This window comes from Danio rerio, chromosome 1, assembly GCF_049306965.1.
Source record: "Danio rerio strain Tuebingen ecotype United States chromosome 1, GRCz12tu, whole genome shotgun sequence".
Lineage (NCBI taxonomy): Eukaryota > Metazoa > Chordata > Actinopteri > Cypriniformes > Danionidae > Danio > Danio rerio.
Window position 1 is genome coordinate 55,401,888 of NC_133176.1, and position 18,452 is coordinate 55,420,339.

Genomic DNA, 18,452 nt, shown 5'->3' on the forward strand with positions numbered 1-18,452 from the left:
CTATACGATAACATAATAGTTATTGTTATATTATAATAGTGTATATTAGAGTAAATTGATGTAATATAACTATAGCGCCCCCTTGAGTATCAGAATTTAATACCACAATAAACGTCTGTTCACACAAAAAAGTTAAATATAACTATGCGATAACATATTTATTGTTATGGTATTATAGTGTATATTAGAGTAAATCTATATAATATCTCTAGCGCCCCCTTGAGTATTAAAATTTATCCCACAATAAAGCTCTGCTCACACCAAAAATGTTAAACATAACTACGATAACATAATAGTTATTGTTATATTATAATAGTGTATATTAGAGTAAATCGATATAATATCTCTAGCGCCCCCTTGAGCAACAAAATGTTGCATGATAACATAATGATAACATGTTAATTATTGTTATATTATAATAGTATATATTAGTGTGTTTCAATATATAATATAATATAATATAATATAATATAATATAATATAATATAATATAATATAATATAATATAATCTGTAGCGTACTCTTGATTACCAAAATGTTATGCCAGAATAAAGGTTAGTTCATGCTAAAACTATATATAACTGTAATGGTAACATATTAGTTACTGTTATATTATTATAGTAAAAATTTGTGTATACCAATAATATATATTTCTAGCGCCCCCTTGAGTAACAAAATTTAATGCCACAATAAAGCTCTGTTCACAGCAAAATTATAAAAATAACTAATCGATATTTAAAATAATATAATATCTCTAGCGCCCTCTTGAGTACCAAAATTTATTGCCACAATAAATTTCAGTTCAAACAAAAAAGTTAAATATAACTGTAACGATAACATATTAGTTATATTATAATAGTGTGTAATAGTGTTTGTCGATATATAATATAATATAAATATCTCTAGCGCCCCCTCGAGTACCAAAATTTAATGCCTCTATAAAGCTCTGTTCACACCAAAATGATAAATTTATAAAATATAATTGTGATGATAACATATTATTTATTGTTATAATATAATATATTTATTATGCATATGTGATACACACACATACATAGAAACAAAATTATGCAAAACGATTTTTTCATATATATTTTTCATTTTGTATATGCATTCACATATATATTTTATATCTAAATATAAATAAACATTTTCTTAAATAAATGCATGCATGTGTGTATTTGTATATACATAATAAATCTACACAGTACACATACACACACATATATTATGTCAAAACAAACTTATTTTGGATGCGATTGATCGCGATTTAATTTTTGTCCAGCACTAAATACAATGTAATAATATATATCTAGCACCCCCTTGAGTACAAAAAAAAATTATGCCACAATAAAGGTCTGGTCACACCAAAACAATAATATAATATTCATTTATTCATATTCTTTTCGGCTTAGTGCCTTTTTTAATCTGGAGTTACCACAGAACAATGAACCGCCATAATATAATATAATATAATATAATATAATATAATATAATATAATATAATATAATATAATATAATATAATATAATTTAGTATGATATAATATAATATAATATAATTTAGTATGATATAATATAATAATATAATATAATATAATTTAGTATGATATAATATAATATGATATGATTTAATATAATATAATTTAGTATGATATAATATAATATAGTATAATATAATATAATATAATATAATTTAGTATGATATAATATAATATAATATAATATAATATAATATAATATAATATAATATAATATAATATAATATAATATAATATAATACAATATAATATAGTATGATATAATATAGTATGATATAATATAATATAATATAATATAATATAATAAACCCCTGCACAATAGCATTGCTTTTATTCAAAGTGTGAACTGCTTCTTTAAATTTTAGCACTGTTAAAATCGGAATGAATTCTGATTGGCTGACAATGTTTTGAATACTCATTATGTAAAAATAGAAGCAAAATCATCCGTAAAGTCGTCCTGATGTTGTCATTGCTCTGTGCCGTTATCGTTTTAGTCGTAATGTGGATTATTCTATTCTTTTAAAATTAAAAACAAATAAATAAAAATTGTTGTTATAGCTGTCGTCCCTAACGTGTAATAATAATGCACACCCAATCAAGCGTTCCTGTCTGTATTTGCATACTTGCGTTAAAAAAAAGACATTTCTGGCTTTAGATGCCCTGCTCTTCTCCATCTGATTTCTTCTTTGTTCATTTTTTCCCCCTTTTCATCCTGCTTTCTCATTTTATTTCTCCGATTGCAATCAGTCACGCACTTTTGCAATTGAATGGGGATGGAGACACTCCGCCGCCTCTCATTGGCTGATGCCAAGCAAAAAAAAAAAAAAGAAGAAATCCAAATCAGCCAATCATTCCCATAGATCAGCCTCCCTCCTCATCGCTCTCACTTTTCATTTTTCCCTTTCCTCCTTTTCTTCCTCCTTCAAGAGATCAAATTCAGGGCAGCTGGCATGGACTCCAAACAAAACAAACAAACAGACAAACAAACAGAATAAAACGGTGGCCCACATTCAGCGACGTCCGCCGACGGAGAAGTTTGTGTAGCCATGCAGGTGAAGGGATTTTGTGGTGTGTGAGAGCGGCGGCACTGGGTTGTGGGTCTTTGCTTGGGATGTGTGTGTGTTTCGGGTGCTGTCAGCAGGGCGGGTGGGCAAAAGGAGGAGCCTGGCCTTCCAAAAGACCATCCCTTCTTCTTTTTTTCCCCCTTCTCACACACACACACACACATACACAGGAGTGCTCTTTTTCTTTCTGTGTTTTCCCATTCATTCATTTCATTTCTATGGAATGGTGTAACGGTCTCAAGCTGTCGTATCCCATCCTTTTTTCTTTTATACTTTCATCTTTCGGTGCTTTTACAAACAGCATTCACACACGTGCACCCACACACACACACACACACACACACATATATATATATATATTCCTTTTATCTAATGGAGTCCACTCCGCACAACTGCCCTGAATTTGATATATGACATTTAGATTTATTTTGTTTTGGAATTCTTAACATCTTGATGTTTTTCCCAACAATATGTTTGAGTTAATTCACTTCAAATCCTCCCTCCAACTTTCATGCAACTGCCTTAAAATTTGATCTGAAATTTTGCAATACCTCCCCCCCTCCTTTCCATCATTTCCCTCCATGTAATTGTTCTAAATGTCAAATTTAAATGTGAAAGAGAATTAAAACATGATATTTTCCCCATTTAAATCCTCCATCACACTCTACACATCCACACACACACACATGCAAATTACATTTGCTACTTATTTAAAATAAGCTGAACCAGCACAATTCTTGATTTTTTTTTGGGGGGGGGACAACTTAACTGTTTTATGTTCAGTCCATTTAAATTTGTAAAAACTAACAAGTTAACTCCACGCTCAACACAAATCCATTGTGTGGAAGCCAGCATTTTTACAGTGTGTTGATAAACAGTAATTTTGACATTTTCATTTGAACGTGAATCTATACACTCATTGGCCACTTTATTAGGTACACCTGTACAGCTGCTCGTTAACACACATTTCTAATCAGCCAATCACATGGCAGCAACTCAATGCATTTAGGCATGTAGACATAGTCAAGACAATCTGCTGCAGTTCAAACCGAGCATCAGAACGGGGAAGAAAGTTGATTTAAGTGACTTTGAATGTGGCATGGTTGTTGGTGCCTGACGGGCTGGTCTGAGTATTTCAGAAAATGCTGATCTACTGGGATTTTCACGCATAACCATCTCTAGGGTTTACAGAGAATGGTCTGGAAAGAGAAAATATGCAGTGAGCGGCAGTTCTGTGGGAGCAAATTGCCAGAGGTCAGAGGAGAATGGCCAGACTGGTTCCAGCTGATAGAAAGGCAAAAGAAACTTAAATAAGCTTAAATAAGCACTTGCTACAACCGAGGTCTGCAGAAGAGCATCTCTGAACACACAACACATCCAACCTTGAAGCGGATGGGCTAAAGCAGCAGAAGACCACACCAGATGCCACTCCTGTCAGCTCAGAACAGGAAACTGAGGCTGCAATTTGCATAGGCTCATCAAAATTGCATAATAGAAGATTGGAAAAACGTTGCCTGGTCTGATGAGTCTCGATTTCTGCTGCGACATTCAGATGGTGTGGTCAGAATTTGGCATCAACAACATGAAAGCATAGATCCATCCTGCCTTGTATCAATGGTTCAGGCTGGTGGTGGTGGTGTAATGATGTGGGGGATATTTTCTTGGCACACTTTGGACCCATTAGTACCAACTGAGCATTGTAACAATGTCACAGCCCACCTGAGTATTGTTCTTCTGATGGTTACTTCCAGCAGGATAACACAACATGTCATGAAGCACAAAATATCTCAGACTGGTTTCTAAAACATGACAATGAGTTCACTGTACTCAAATGGCCTCCACAGTCACCAGAACTCAATCCAATAGAGCACCTTTGGGATGTGGTGGAAAAGGAGATTCGCATCATGGATGTGGAGCCGACAAATCTGCAGCAACTGCGTGAAGCTATAATGTCAATAATAAATCTCTGAGGAATATTTCCAGTACCTTGTTGAATCTATGCCACAAAGAATTAAGGCAGTTCTGAAGGCAAAAGGGGGTCCAAACCCGCTACTAGTAAGGTGTACCTAATAAAGTGGCCGGTGTGCGTATATATCCAAAACCGCATGCTAATCCTAATCCGCCATTTATTGAACAAAAATGACTATAAATATTCAATTTACTCTAAATAATCTGTTATAGCACTTATCACTGTTATGTATTTCACAAAATTCAACTACAAAAATAAATTGACGTATAATTCAAGCACTCACTCTGTTCGTCGTTAGTCCAAGAACTGATACCTAGAGAAGTCTATCTATTAGCATTGCCATCCATCTTAATGGCAGTTTTTTGGCTCATGTACTAGCTTATGTTTGATTACAGGTTCTTAGTGCCAAATCCTTCAGAAGGGACTATCCTGAACTGTCCATTACATGTTTCCTAAAATAATCGACAACATAAAATACTCAACTAGAATTATGCATTTGTAATTATTGTTAAATGAACATGCTATTAGTCACTTTAATTGAAATATTCACAATATATATAAAGCTTGAACTGCTAACTGACGATGGTAACTGAAAATGGATTTATTGGTTCACTCAAACAGATTGCAATTCCATTAATTGCAACTAGTGCACGCTTCCCTTTTTACATTTATTTTACATTTTAGTGTTATTTAGAGAGCTTTTATTATGTGGTTTTTTTTTTTGCATATTACCACTTGTGTAGTATGTAATGTAGCTGTAATATAAACTGTAGTGTGTAGCTGAGGTCTTAATGAGATTGATTCTTTTTTGTCAACATGATCAAGGATACACCGTTTTCTAAACTGTGAATGCAAATCCACCTTGCACGCACCTCTAAAGAAAGACAATTTTTTGATTTTTTGATTACTGTACGTATCTGAAGCTGGGTTTCCATCCTAACGTGAAGCGAATCTTTTTAAATTCGCAAAAAAAAAAAAATGTGAATTAGATGCGTTTCCGTCAAGTTGTTAGAGTGGCCGACTATAGTATTGTTAACAAAGCTACCAACAGCAAACAATGCAAGCATAATAGAGACAGCTTGATGATCACATAGGTGTAACATTCTCTAAGTCACTGTTTATTTGGCAAATGCATTTCCGTCTCCTATTGTTCACGTTAACAATTTTACGATGTCAAGATTTTTCAATGTTTATTCATAATTTTTGTGTTTTCCTTCTTTTTTTTTATTTGTTTATTAAACTTTTTAGATATAACAAAGTATTTTTACAGAGAAATTTAAACAGATACTTTTTGTGTTTTTATCACACATATCTCTCACGATTCTTCAAAATGTTGCAGATGCAAACCCAGTGACCTAAAATTCACATATGCTAATAGATGCTTTGCCATCTGACCAATCAGAGCAGACTCTCAAAGATGCGGAGTTTGAAGAGACAGGATTCGCTGAGCCTGCCATTTCAGACACTAGCTACGTTTCCATCCACCTATCCATTTTGGATATGAGCATAAAAAAATTGTTGATAGAAACATCAAGATGCGCGTATATTTTGAAAATGCGCATCAATAAATGTATGCGCCAAACTTGGTATAAACTTTGTAAACGATGCGCATAAACTACAATGGAAACACTTTTACTGAACAAATTCCAGTGTGCGCATAGAAAAACGTCATGTTATTTTGTTAGAAGAGATCATGTGATGATAAAACTGTGCATGAATGGACAAACCAGCTGCCTGAGCACATTGTAAAACATCTAAAATGTTGATTTGGTCTTTCTAAAATGCCGTAATTGTTTCAGTATTAGGTCCAATCCCAATTTTACCCCTTTAACCCTTCCCCTACCCTTCGTTTTGCGCGTTCACGTCAAGGGGTAGTGTTGTCCCAATTCTCTTTAGCTTGAAGCTAGGGCTAAGGGAAAGGGGTGAATAGCCCTTTGAATGAAGATTTTCAGGCCCACACTCGAAATCAAGAGGTTTCCCAGAATACACCAGCCACAACGGCAGATAGTTACACCCGGAAGTAAGGAGATGCACAAATAGGTATTTTTTGTCATTATTACAAATTTTTATAATAAACAAACACATGTTTTAATATATTCATAACTGCGTTTGTGTGTCACCGTCATGCTTAAAAAAAACACTAAAATAAAAATCGATAAATTTCGCGATCTATAATCCATAATCATAACTCCTGTACAGCAGTCCCACAACATTCTGACACTCGATGACACTGTCAGTAATGTCTAGTGGCTGGGAATGGGCTTTTTACAGTGTCTGCTATAATGTTAATGCTGTTTTTGGTGTGTTTACATTGATGAATATGGACACTGTGCAAATGCCCAGTATTACGATCTTATTGCCACATTAGATCGTTATGATAACATAATACATGCCTTTAGTGATTTCCTAAAAATAATTCAACTGGAATAACTACAGCAGTCGCGATCGTCTGATCTCATATGAAGCAAGAGATCGCGATGGCATATGATGACATGTGCAGGTGCTGCAGTGCTGTCCCAATTCTTAAGCCTCCTTTCCACTGCACACAACAAGCGACAGACTGGAAGTCATTAATTTCCAATGTAGAGTAGTCCGGGAGCTGCGTGGAGTTCTGATCATCTCCATATGCGGAAAATTCGGTTCCGAATTGAGCTGCGGATCTGTTGAAATATTTGAACTTCTGCGACTAGACCAGGGGTCACCAATCTCAGTCCTGGAGTGTCCTAGTGTTCCTGCTGGGTTTAGCTCCAACTTGCTTCAACCGACCTGCTTGGATGTTTCAATACCTATACCAAGTAAGACCTTGATTAGCTATTCAGGTGTGTTTGATTAGGGTTGGAGCTAAGATCTGCTGGACAAAGGCCCTCCAGGAACAAGTTTGGTGAACCCTGGACTATACCCTATATGCGACCGGCTGACCGGATGTGATGTATTCCAGTGTTGTCTAAGCAGGTCCCTGTGCGCAAGATGAGAAATAGTAGTTTTATTTTATTAGAAAAAGTCTATATAAAAAAAAACATTTCTATTTATAAATGTATGTAATAAAGTAATAAAAATATATATTTTTATATTGTTTATGAGTTTCTAGTATTCATTCATTCATTCAGTCATGGTGAACGCACAAAGAATATTGGCTCTTGCACTCCTTTATTTCGGACACTGCGAGGACAGCTCTCCCATGGTGCACGTCAGAACTGAAAAATTCTGTGCGACTGCCACAAGGGGGCGTACTCCGACAGTCGTGTTCAAATGTCGTGTGCAGTGGAAAGGCGGCTTTAGGGGAAAAATTTTAAAGCCCTTCCCCTTCACACTCGATTTTAAGAGCCAAGAGGAAGGGGAAGAGTTGGGGGTTCAAAAATAGAATTGTGATTGGGCCTTATTTTAGTGTTATTGTATTTAATGACCTCCAGAACTGTCAAAAGTGTCTGCGCTCTGTGTCTGACGCCTTCAAACATTCCCACACGTTCATTGCGTGTTAGAATTTATTAAAGGAAGGAATGATTCACGCAGCTTTTCGTTTCACATCAAATTTCGTTTTTACTTTTGATTTTTGGCACCAGAAAATCAGGAAGTGACGATTTTGTTCTCTTTGACTACTTGGATGGAAACGCTGCTTTAATCGCACGTCTTTTATGCGATATTCCAGTTATGCGCATAAATTTAATTTGCATCTTTGGATGGAAACATAGCTACTAAAGAGCTGATTCCACAGTCTATATTATGAGAAAGTAAATGTTTTTTGGGTGCAACCTATTGTAGGAGACCTCCTAAAAGCAATACAGGCGCACTTTAGTATTGAGTTTTGTATTGAACAATGTATTGTGTGTGTGTGTGTGTGTGTGTGCGTGTGTGTGTATTAGCAGCATACCCAGCGCCAGGCTCCACAGCTTCCAACAGGTTTGTCGGCATCGGATCACGGGACAACAACTTTCTGAACATCCCACAGCAGACTCAGGTACACACACACACACACATGCACATTTACTTGAGCGCCATGCAAACCACAGGCAGTGTATATAAACAAGCAGAAATGCATGTTTACAGTAAACACGCTTTCAATTGAAGCCTAGCAGGCGAGCGGTGAGCATTCTGTCCCTTTCTATTTCACTCAAACACAACTCCGAGCTGCGCAGTTGTGTGTTTATAACCTCTAGTCTGCTAGTCTACTATTGAAAGTGTACTGTGAAGTCATAATTATTAGCCCTCCTGCACTCAAAAAAATGATATGTTGGCGTTAATTAACTTTTTTTTGTCCACTGGTTCCACGTAACCGAGTTAAGTTACCTTTAAGAAAGAATATTAATTTTAGTGAACTTAAGTTAGTTACATAACGGTAATGTAATGTTGTTTAGTTCAGTCAACGTAACATTTATAATTTAGCTTTAATCAATGTAGTTATTTAAGTTCAATTATTCTAAAATTGATATTGTTATGTTTAACCAAATAAAAAAACAGTTTCCGTTTCATTGAGTTTATTCAATAGCATTTTTACAGATTTACACATTTTCCAGCAATAAAATAATTATCAAAATCCAAATACTGTCTTTATCTGTATCTTCACTTATTACAATAAGTTAAAATATTAATACTATTAAAATAATAGTAATACAAGTATGAAATAAATTGAAAACAATATATGATTTTAAAAATATGCTTACAAAAACATCATAAAATACACTTTTCAAAATAATACTTTTCATATATTACAAAAAACATTCAAAAATAATATTCTGCCTTCAAATGATTTATCAAAAATATACTTAGAAAAAAGTCTTCTTTTGTAAACTATGCTGTACCTTCTTTACACTGAAAAAGCAGATAACACTTCAGTTGTTCAAAGAAAGATTAACATTTTAAAGCAAAGTAACACGATAAGCACTACACCATAAATTAGACCAACCATCACAGAACATGCAATAGCTACACACATTTATCTCTCTGACACTTGCATCATTTATGCACATTTGCACCAGACATTTTCTTACAACCACTCCCTATATCTAAAAAACAAAACATTGTGCATGAAGTCTGCTTTACACAGGTGTGTGGGCTTGACAAACCACATGTAGAAGCAATCTTAATTCTTAAAATTTTTTGTATAATTAGCACATCTTGGGTGTATCGCCTCTTCTTGTTGATTTGCTGAATGTCTTCTCAATTGTAAGTCACTTTAGACAAAGAGTCTGCTATAACTACTGTAGATTCATAAGGTGGTGTTGCACATCAAGGTTTGCGTTTCATCATGCCCAGCATCCTAAAAAAGTCAGGTAAAAAATAAAACATTTACCAACAGATCAAAGGTGAAAGGAGTAATTGGTTTAAGAGGAAAATACAAAATGTTTAAAAAAATAAAATAAAACAGCTTACCATGTACTCCCTCACTTAGGGGCTTTGAGGATGCATTCACACCTTTTTTTCCACTGGTGATGTTCTAAATAACATGAAATGACAATTAGTAATTTACTAAATAATTAGTAGTTAAAATTACTAGTATTTTTACTGTACATCATTTTAATGTGTGTATAGGCATCTAAAGGCATAGTACCTGGATGATCCACAGTCTCCTCAGCCAGATATGGGACTTTAGAGGTTGAGCTGTAAACCTGTGAGGGAGAAAATAGATGTGAGTGAGCAAAGATTTAAAATAATAAAATATAATAATATAAATAGCAAACTACTAAACTTAAAAATTTAAACATGTTAGATGACCAAACAAATAAGCTTACATTAAATATGTCATCATGCTAGATGTCATCCTATTTAAGTGTCACATATGCTTGTCAAGATATTTTTTTTTAAGTTAACAGGCTTGAATACAATTAGATAATAAATAACAATGTGCCAACACCACATTTTAATTAATATTATGTAAGTTATCAAAACTGGCATTCAAACTCAACAAACTGCTTGACACTCATTTAAGATGAAGACCATGAAATCAAATGAAAAATCTAATCACTTTTATTGTCACATTATCAGCAGCACGTGTGCTATGATGAGTGAAAAGCTTAGACTATTCTAACATGACTATTCCTTACTACCAACGTTTGTAACTTTATTTTGGGGGAGTTAATATATACCAAGTATAAAATTTCACAGGAATGCAAAACAAACTATACATTTATCTGTCTATAATGTGGAAAAGACACAGGGAACATGGCAATTTCATAGCAATACTATACACAAACACAACATAGTATTACAAGAGAGTAGATTTATGATTCATGTTGTCACAGCCTCAGTATAAATACATAAAAAGTAAAAGAAAATCTCACCTGTGTGTCCACATTGGGGAAAGCTTTGTGCACGTTCTCAATTTGTACTGTAATCTTCATCTTTTGATTCCCATAATATGGCGCCGAGCTGAGAGTGATCGTTGTGGTTTGAATCTTCTTACTTCCTGTGTTGTTTTGAAACTGCGCATGTGCAGATATTACTCCACCTATTGACCAAAATGCAGTACTGCAGAAGCAACACAACTCCCTTTCATTCATGTTACATAAGCGAGCTGTTTAAATGTGAAAACTTACTTTTTCTATTTTTTTCCAACACAACGCTTTTATTTTTAATACACAAACATAAGCGAATTGTTTAATTTAAACATAGTTACATTCTTTGGACCAACTAAAGCCATAATTCATTTTTTTGAGTGTGTGAATTGGATGAACTAATTTGTCCGTAGTGTATGAGTGTGTGTGTGTGTGTGTGTATGGGTGTTTCCCAATACTGGGTTGCAGCTAGAAGGGCATCCGCTGCGTAAAACATATGCTAGAATAGTTGGCGGTTCACTCCACTGTGGCGACCCCTGATAAATAAGGGACTAAGCCGAAGGAAGATGACTGAATAAATAGTCTGAAAAAGTCTTGGCTTGGTGAAACCCTGCATGAGCCCGTGCTAATCAACATCATGCCTCAGACGTTGGGTTGAAATGTTCGCTCAGTTTGAGAATAGCAGGCGTCCGTCAGTCATGTGTTTGCGATGAGCGCTGTTAAGTGCGTGTGTGTGTCTGGTAGCAGTCGGCGGCTCTCTGGGGGTTTGCTGAGGGACACGCTGCTCATTTCAGATGGATTTAGTGGCCGTGTTCCCATTCGCACCAGCTACAAAAAACCCACAAGCACTAACAATAAGACCATACACATGGAAACAATCGCTTTCCTCCTCCTCCTCCTCACTGACTCCAAAACCAAATGTCTTATGATTCATCTGATTTATTATGTAAGTAAGTGAGTGTGACTTTAAAAGTGTCATCGTCTTTATATTGTAAAGTCCCGCGTACATACAGTATTTACACATTTTTGCAGGGACTAAAATGTACTTTTTTAACTTCTCTGTTGGTGGCCAGCGAATTTTGGAAATTTGCTGAGACTGAAGTTGCATAAATTTTGGTAAAATCATACAGTTGAAGTCTGAATTATTAGCCCTTCTGAATTATTAGTCCCCTGTATATTTTTGTCCCCAATTTCTGTTTAACAAAAGATTTTTTTTCAGCACATTTCTAAACATAATAGTTTTAATAACTCATTTCTAATAACTGATTTATTTTATCTTTGTCATGATGACAGTAAATAATATTTGACTAGATATTCTGGTCACACTTTACAATAAGGTTCATTTGTAAATGTTAATTAATGCATTTACTAACATGAACAAACATTGAACAATACATTTACTACAGTATATATTCATGTTAATAAACGTTAGTTAATGTAAATACAGTAGTTCATTGTTAGTTCATGTTAACTCATGGTGCATTAACTAATGTTAACAAGCATGGACTTGGATGTTAATAATGCATTAGTAAATGTTCAATTATGATTAATAAATGCTGTACATGTGTTGTTCATGATTTGTTCATGTTAGTAAATGTATTACTAATGAACCTTATTGTAAAGTGTTACCGATATTCTTCAAGATACTACTATTCAGCTTAAAGTGACATTATTTAAAGGTTTAACTCGGGTAATTAGGCAAGTTAGGGTAATTAGGCAAATTATTCTCTGATGTTTATTCTGTAGACAATCTGAAAAGCATAGCTTAAGGGGCTAATAATATTGACCCTAAAAAGTTTTTTTTTTTAATTATAAACTGCTTTTATTCTAGCCGAAATAAAACAAATCAGGCTTTCTCTAGAAGAAAAAATATTATAGGAAAAACTGAAAATTCCTGAATCTGTTAAACATCATTTGGAAAATATTTGAAAAAAAAATATAAAAATGAATGGGAGGGTGAATAAGTTTGCCTTTAACTGTACACTAAAGGCTTTTTATTATTATTGTCTATAAATAAAAAATAAAGTAAATAAATAAGTAAATAAGTAAATAAAAAATAAAGTAAAATTGAGAAGTTATTACTATTTAAAATAAAGTTTTTCTACTTTTAATAGATTGTGATGAAAAGCAGTATACTCAATTTAATTTTCTGATTTTATTTCATTTTTATAGAAAAAATAAAAATAAAAAACCTTTTTGAAAATTAATTGAAAACATTAAAGCAGACACTTCACATGTTTTTTTATTTAATATTCTTATCATTATGTCTATAAAATCGGTTTGATAAATTGTATTTTATGAAGACACTAAATGAAACATCAGAGTTTTGCGGTCAGTAAGATATTGGCACTTTTTGAATTTAATTTTTTTTTTGTAACATTAGAAACTTCTTTACTGTCACTTTTGGTGAATTAAATATATACCTTTTTAATATCAGTATAAAGTATATATAAAGTATCAATTTCTTTCACAAAAAAAAAAAACTTACTTTACTGACTCCAAAACTCTGACGTTTCATTTAGTGTCTTTATAAAATACAATTAATCAAAGTGAATTTATAAACATAATGATAAAAATAATAAATAAAAATAAACAAGTGACGTGTCTGCTTTAATGTTTTAATTAACTTTGGTCAAATAAATATGTCAAAATACGGGTGAATAAAACATATTTATCCTTGCCTGTACTTATTAAGTACTTATATAAAAATAAGTATATTTCTTGCTGACAAATTAAGGAAAGTCCGAAAATTCATAATGTCAATAAAATGCTTATTAAACACATTCTACTGGACTGGAAAAAGACTGCATGTATAATATGGCATTGTTAAAGGCTAAGTTCACTCAAAAAAAATAAAGTTTTCTGCTAATTTACTCACCGGCAAGTCATCTGAAAACTAACAGGACATTTAAATTTTTGGGTAAACAACTCCTTTAAATGACAGCCGGAATAAATGTCCAGCTCCAGCATATATGAGATTAACTCCTTAGTAATCTATATTGTATAAAATGACATTGTTAAAGGAGTAGTTCACCCCAAAAATGAAAATTTCCTATTAATTTACTCACCTTCAAGTCATCTGAAAACTTACAGGAAATTTTGGGGTAAACAACCCCTTTAAATGACAGCCCGAATTAATTTCAAGCTCCTTAAGTCCTATTAGTACTGTATCATGTATAATAAGGCATGGTTAAAGGGTTAGTTCACCCCCAAAAAATGAACATTTCCTATTAATTTACTCACCTTCAAGTCATCTAAAAACTTAACAGGAAATTTTGGGGTGAACTACCCCTTTAAATGACAGCCTGAATTAATGTGGAGCTCCTTAAATCCTATTATTACTGTATAATGAATAATATGGCATGGTTAAAGGGATACACTGTAAAAAATGATACACTATATCTACTTAATAAAATTGAGGTAACAGATTACAAGCAATATTATTATTTAATTCAACAATTATAGATTAAGTATCAATTAATTAAATTGGCTTATTTAAAATTAGTTATTTAAAATAAGTACCTGAGATCAGTACTTAAAATAATTAGTAAATTGTAACCAAAATTATTAGTTTAATTATTGATCGGTGTAACAGAAACTGATTGTGAATTTGAAAATGCTCATTTTAATCAAGTTGGATTTAATCAATATTTTCTCTTCTTTACATTATTCAAAAAATAATAGTAAAATTCTTATAATAACATTTATTAGATTTTATTACATACATTTTTAAGTCATTTCAAAGCAAAAAAATGGCCTAAAAACAGGAAATTAATTTTATTAAATAAAGTGTACGTATTACATTTAATGAAATATACAAGGCCACAGAATGACTTTTTACAGTGTAGTTCACCCCTCCCCCCCCCTTAAATAGGACATTTCAATTTTGGGGTGAACTACCCCTTCAAATGGCAGCCCAAAGTAATGTGGAGCTCCTTAAATCCTATTACCGCTGTATAGTGTATAATATGGCATTGTTAAAGGGTTAGTTCATCCAAAAAATTAACATTTCCTATTAATTTACTCACCTTCAAGTCATCTAAAAACATAACAGGAAATTTTGGGGTGAACAACCCCTTTAAATAACAGCCCGAATTAATGTGGAGCTTCTTAAATCCTATTAGTACTGTATAATGTATAATATGGCATGGTTAAAGGGTGAGTTTATCCAAAAAAAAAAAAAAGAAAAAATATTGTTAATTTACTCACCTTCAAGTCATCTGAAATCTAACAGGACATTTTTGGGTGAACTATCCCTTTAAACAACAGCCCCAATAAATGTCCAGCTCCAGCATATATGAGATTAAGTCAGTCTGTCTCTTGCTGAAACGCCACCTGTCATCAAAATGTTAAGAAAACCCACTGCGGTTTGTTCCCGCTTTTATTCTGGAGGCTTAATGCAAAGAATCTCCCACATATGTGCGGCCACATGGAGAAAAAAAAAACAGATTTATCCTTCTAAACACCTCCACTTAGGTAAAAAGTACTTTACTCTAGCTCAGACTGTCATTTTTATACTCTCTCACGTGGCGCACTACAGATAGTTCTGCTTAAGAGTAGTTTTAACATGCAGGCCCATAGAAGAGCGGACATCTGACGGGACAAAAAGAGACAGAGGGTAAAAAGAGTCACGTCCCGACTGTCTGGTTGCCCCGAGCAACCAGACATGATGTCATAGGTAGTTGAACATGAACTTCAATAGTAGTGAACTTAGCAGAAAGATGGACGCTCTGAGGGAATGAGCAGAGCCAAACAATACACAAAGATCAAACGGGTCTCGTGGTGATTGGAAAAGTTTGAGCCAGAACTTCAGAAAAGTCTTGTTTTCTTGTCTTCAGATATCATCTAATGTCTATTTAAACATGTTAAAGCCAGCTGGAGAGAGTGTTGGCTTTGCTGGAGTATTCATGTAGCTGACTTTGAGCCGCTCTGCAATGGTCCACTGTACTCTAGTGGTAATTCTGAGAAATGACACTCGATAAAGCAAAATAGTCCTCACTTTAAATTAGGTCACAAAACTGCGTGAAGATATGTTAATAAATCATATATTAACATTTTAGTTAACTATTACTATATGCCTGAATAATAAAATATATAAATGTTGATTTTAATATTTTATTAATCATTTACTAACTCATTTTAAATTATCCTAAAAACCCTCAACAACTCCTAAATACAAATGGTTTGTAAATAATGCGATACTTAATTTAGTAATGAAATATAAATCATTAACCAAGTATGAAAATACAATTATTAAACACATTATAGAGGTGCTAATAAGTCAAGTATACAGCATTTGTAGCTACAGTTATAAACTGCTTACTAACGTTTATTAATGTAGAGTTAATGCTTAACAAAAAATGAATTCACTAAATGCTAATGCTTAATAAATGATTTATAGTGTGTAGTTATTATAAAGTGTTACCGATAAAACCTGATGTGACACAAATTACAGTTTTTCTCAATTGCTTGGATGCAGTTGTCAACTGAAACTCCACATTTTCAAAACAGTTAACACAGAGGCCTAAACTGCGGCACTCATGGTCAAAATGACACATTTTGCTTGCAAAAGGCACAAATCGTGTCAAAACATTTAAAATATTAAACAAAAGCTTGTTTTACCTTCAAACAACACAACTTGCAAACAAGTATATGAGCTCTTTCAATTAATCATTACACAATGGACAACAAAATACATAACTCAGTGCACCACCATTGCTTGTCATTGTAGCTTATTGCCAACGCCATTTGTTGTCTTTCTATTTGGGCAGTCAAATTTGCCTTTTTGCAAAGAATTGGATCCGGAATAAGAAATGCTTTGATTAAATATATTTTGAATTCATGACAATTTTCAAACTGTGACTGAAAACTGAAATACTGTAAAAACAGTCAAAAGTAATAAAATACTGTAAATATTAGAGAAAACACATGTAAACAAATATACAGTCAAATCTATTGGGAGTATAGGACATAGCCACTATTGACCTCCTCCATCCATGCTGGCACAGAACAACACAGACCTTCCACCATTTTTTTTTCCAATTCCTTTTTATTATATTTTAAGTAACATGTACATACACATTTCCATGTGTCAATTCCAACACAAACCAACAAACCAACAAATGAACAAACAAACCAAAAACAAAACAAAAGGCTTCTCAGTATTTTACATCAAAATACAACATCACCTCTATTACTAATCTTCTAGTAAAACATTTCTAAATCCACCACCTTTTAAAAACAGTGTAAAAGGTCCCCAAACTCTATCAAAAATAATATATCTATTTCTTATCATACAAGTTATTTTTTTCCATTTTCATATTTGTCACCATCTCTTTCAGCCAACAACCTATAGTTGGTGCACATATACTTTTCCAATTTAAAGAAATAAGCCGTTTCGTTTGTAGAATACATATATTCAAAAACATTTGCTCCATCTTTTTTAACTTGATCTCCTTGGGATATAAATGAACTAAAAAAATTAAAGGAGACATTGGTATAGAAACCTCAAGAATATTTTCTATAATTTCTTTCATACATTTCCAAAAGTTCTGTATTCCTTTACATTCCCATATACAGTGATACAACGTTCCTTTTTGGTCCCTACATCTCAAGCAAGTATCTGGAATATTTTCATTATATTTATGCAATAAAACTGGAGTTATATAAATCCTCATCAACCATTTATATTGTAACAGTTTTAGACGAGCGTTCATTGTTAGTGATTGAGCTTCCTCGCACATCTTCATCCGGTCCTCTGTAGAAATATCCTCCTCAAGATCTAATCTCCAAGCTTCCAATTTACAATTTGAAGATTCCTTTGATGCTGACACCAGCATCTTGTATAATGCCGAAATTAAACCTCCACTAAAACAGTCTTTAGTTATTACGTTTTCCAAAATAGAGAATGATGGCATATCTAGAGAATTATTTTGTAATTTAAAGATAAAATCTCGTATTTGTAAATATTTAAAGAAATGTTTTGCAGGAATATTATATTTACTCACAATTTCCTCGAATGACATTAGAATATTGTTAACATACAAGTCTGCTATCTTTCTAATTCCTTTCTCTGCCCATATCTTGAATCCTGCATCTAACGCACCTGGTTTAAATTTTTTATTGCCCCAAATTGGACTGAAATAAGATAAGGGATAGCTGGCACTTAAATATTTTTTTATGTCAAACCATACGGAAATCATATTTATAACTATGGGATTGGAAACATTTTTTTTTTAGATCTTTAAATTCTGCTGAATATAAATACAAGTTTAAAGGTAGACCAGACTTAATGCCAATTGATTCCATCTCCACCCACGATGGGCAGTCTTGAGATAAAAAATAAAACATTATTGTTCTAACCTTCCACCATTTTTAATGTTTGCAGACTGATTGTTAATTGAAGATTTGTGTGAAGGAGTGTCAAACCGGTGCTTCAGTGAATTTATACTGATCTTGGTAGTGCCTAATGGTTAGGAATAGATGGTTTCTGTTTGGTTACAATAGCTAAAAGAATGGAGTTTGGACTGCTTGAATGACATCCGTGGTAACTGTTTTGAAAAATGGTGGGGAAAATGTGTCAACCCAATGAGAAAGAGTTTACACATTTG

At 33.2% G+C, this 18,452-nt stretch overlaps 1 protein-coding gene and 1 long non-coding RNA gene across 49 annotated transcripts in view; one reads left to right on the forward strand and one right to left on the reverse strand.

The window, feature by feature from the left end:
- nfixa (nuclear factor I/Xa) overlaps positions 1-18,452 on the forward strand; it is a 253,758-nt gene that overhangs the window by 228,085 nt on the left and 7,221 nt on the right. For 24 of the 48 annotated variants that reach the window (XR_012405563.1, XR_012405493.1, XR_012405553.1 and 21 more), the window contains one exon: positions 8,434-8,528. Coding sequence is in view for 29 of the 48 variants with exons in the window: in XM_073949468.1 (XP_073805569.1) it covers positions 8,434-8,528 (95 nt within the window). In the remaining 19 variants the exon portion in view is untranslated. The remainder of the gene's footprint in view (positions 1-8,433; positions 8,529-18,452) is intronic. The other 24 variants (XR_012405566.1, XR_012405519.1, XR_012405548.1 and 21 more) reach the window with 1 other exon arrangement.
- On the reverse strand, positions 9,032-10,977 carry LOC137495823 (uncharacterized). Its single transcript, XR_011015818.2, has 4 exons — positions 10,849-10,977; positions 10,119-10,176; positions 9,941-10,004; positions 9,032-9,827 (listed from the first exon to the last, which is right to left on the reverse strand). It is a non-coding gene; the product is annotated as an uncharacterized lncRNA (long non-coding RNA).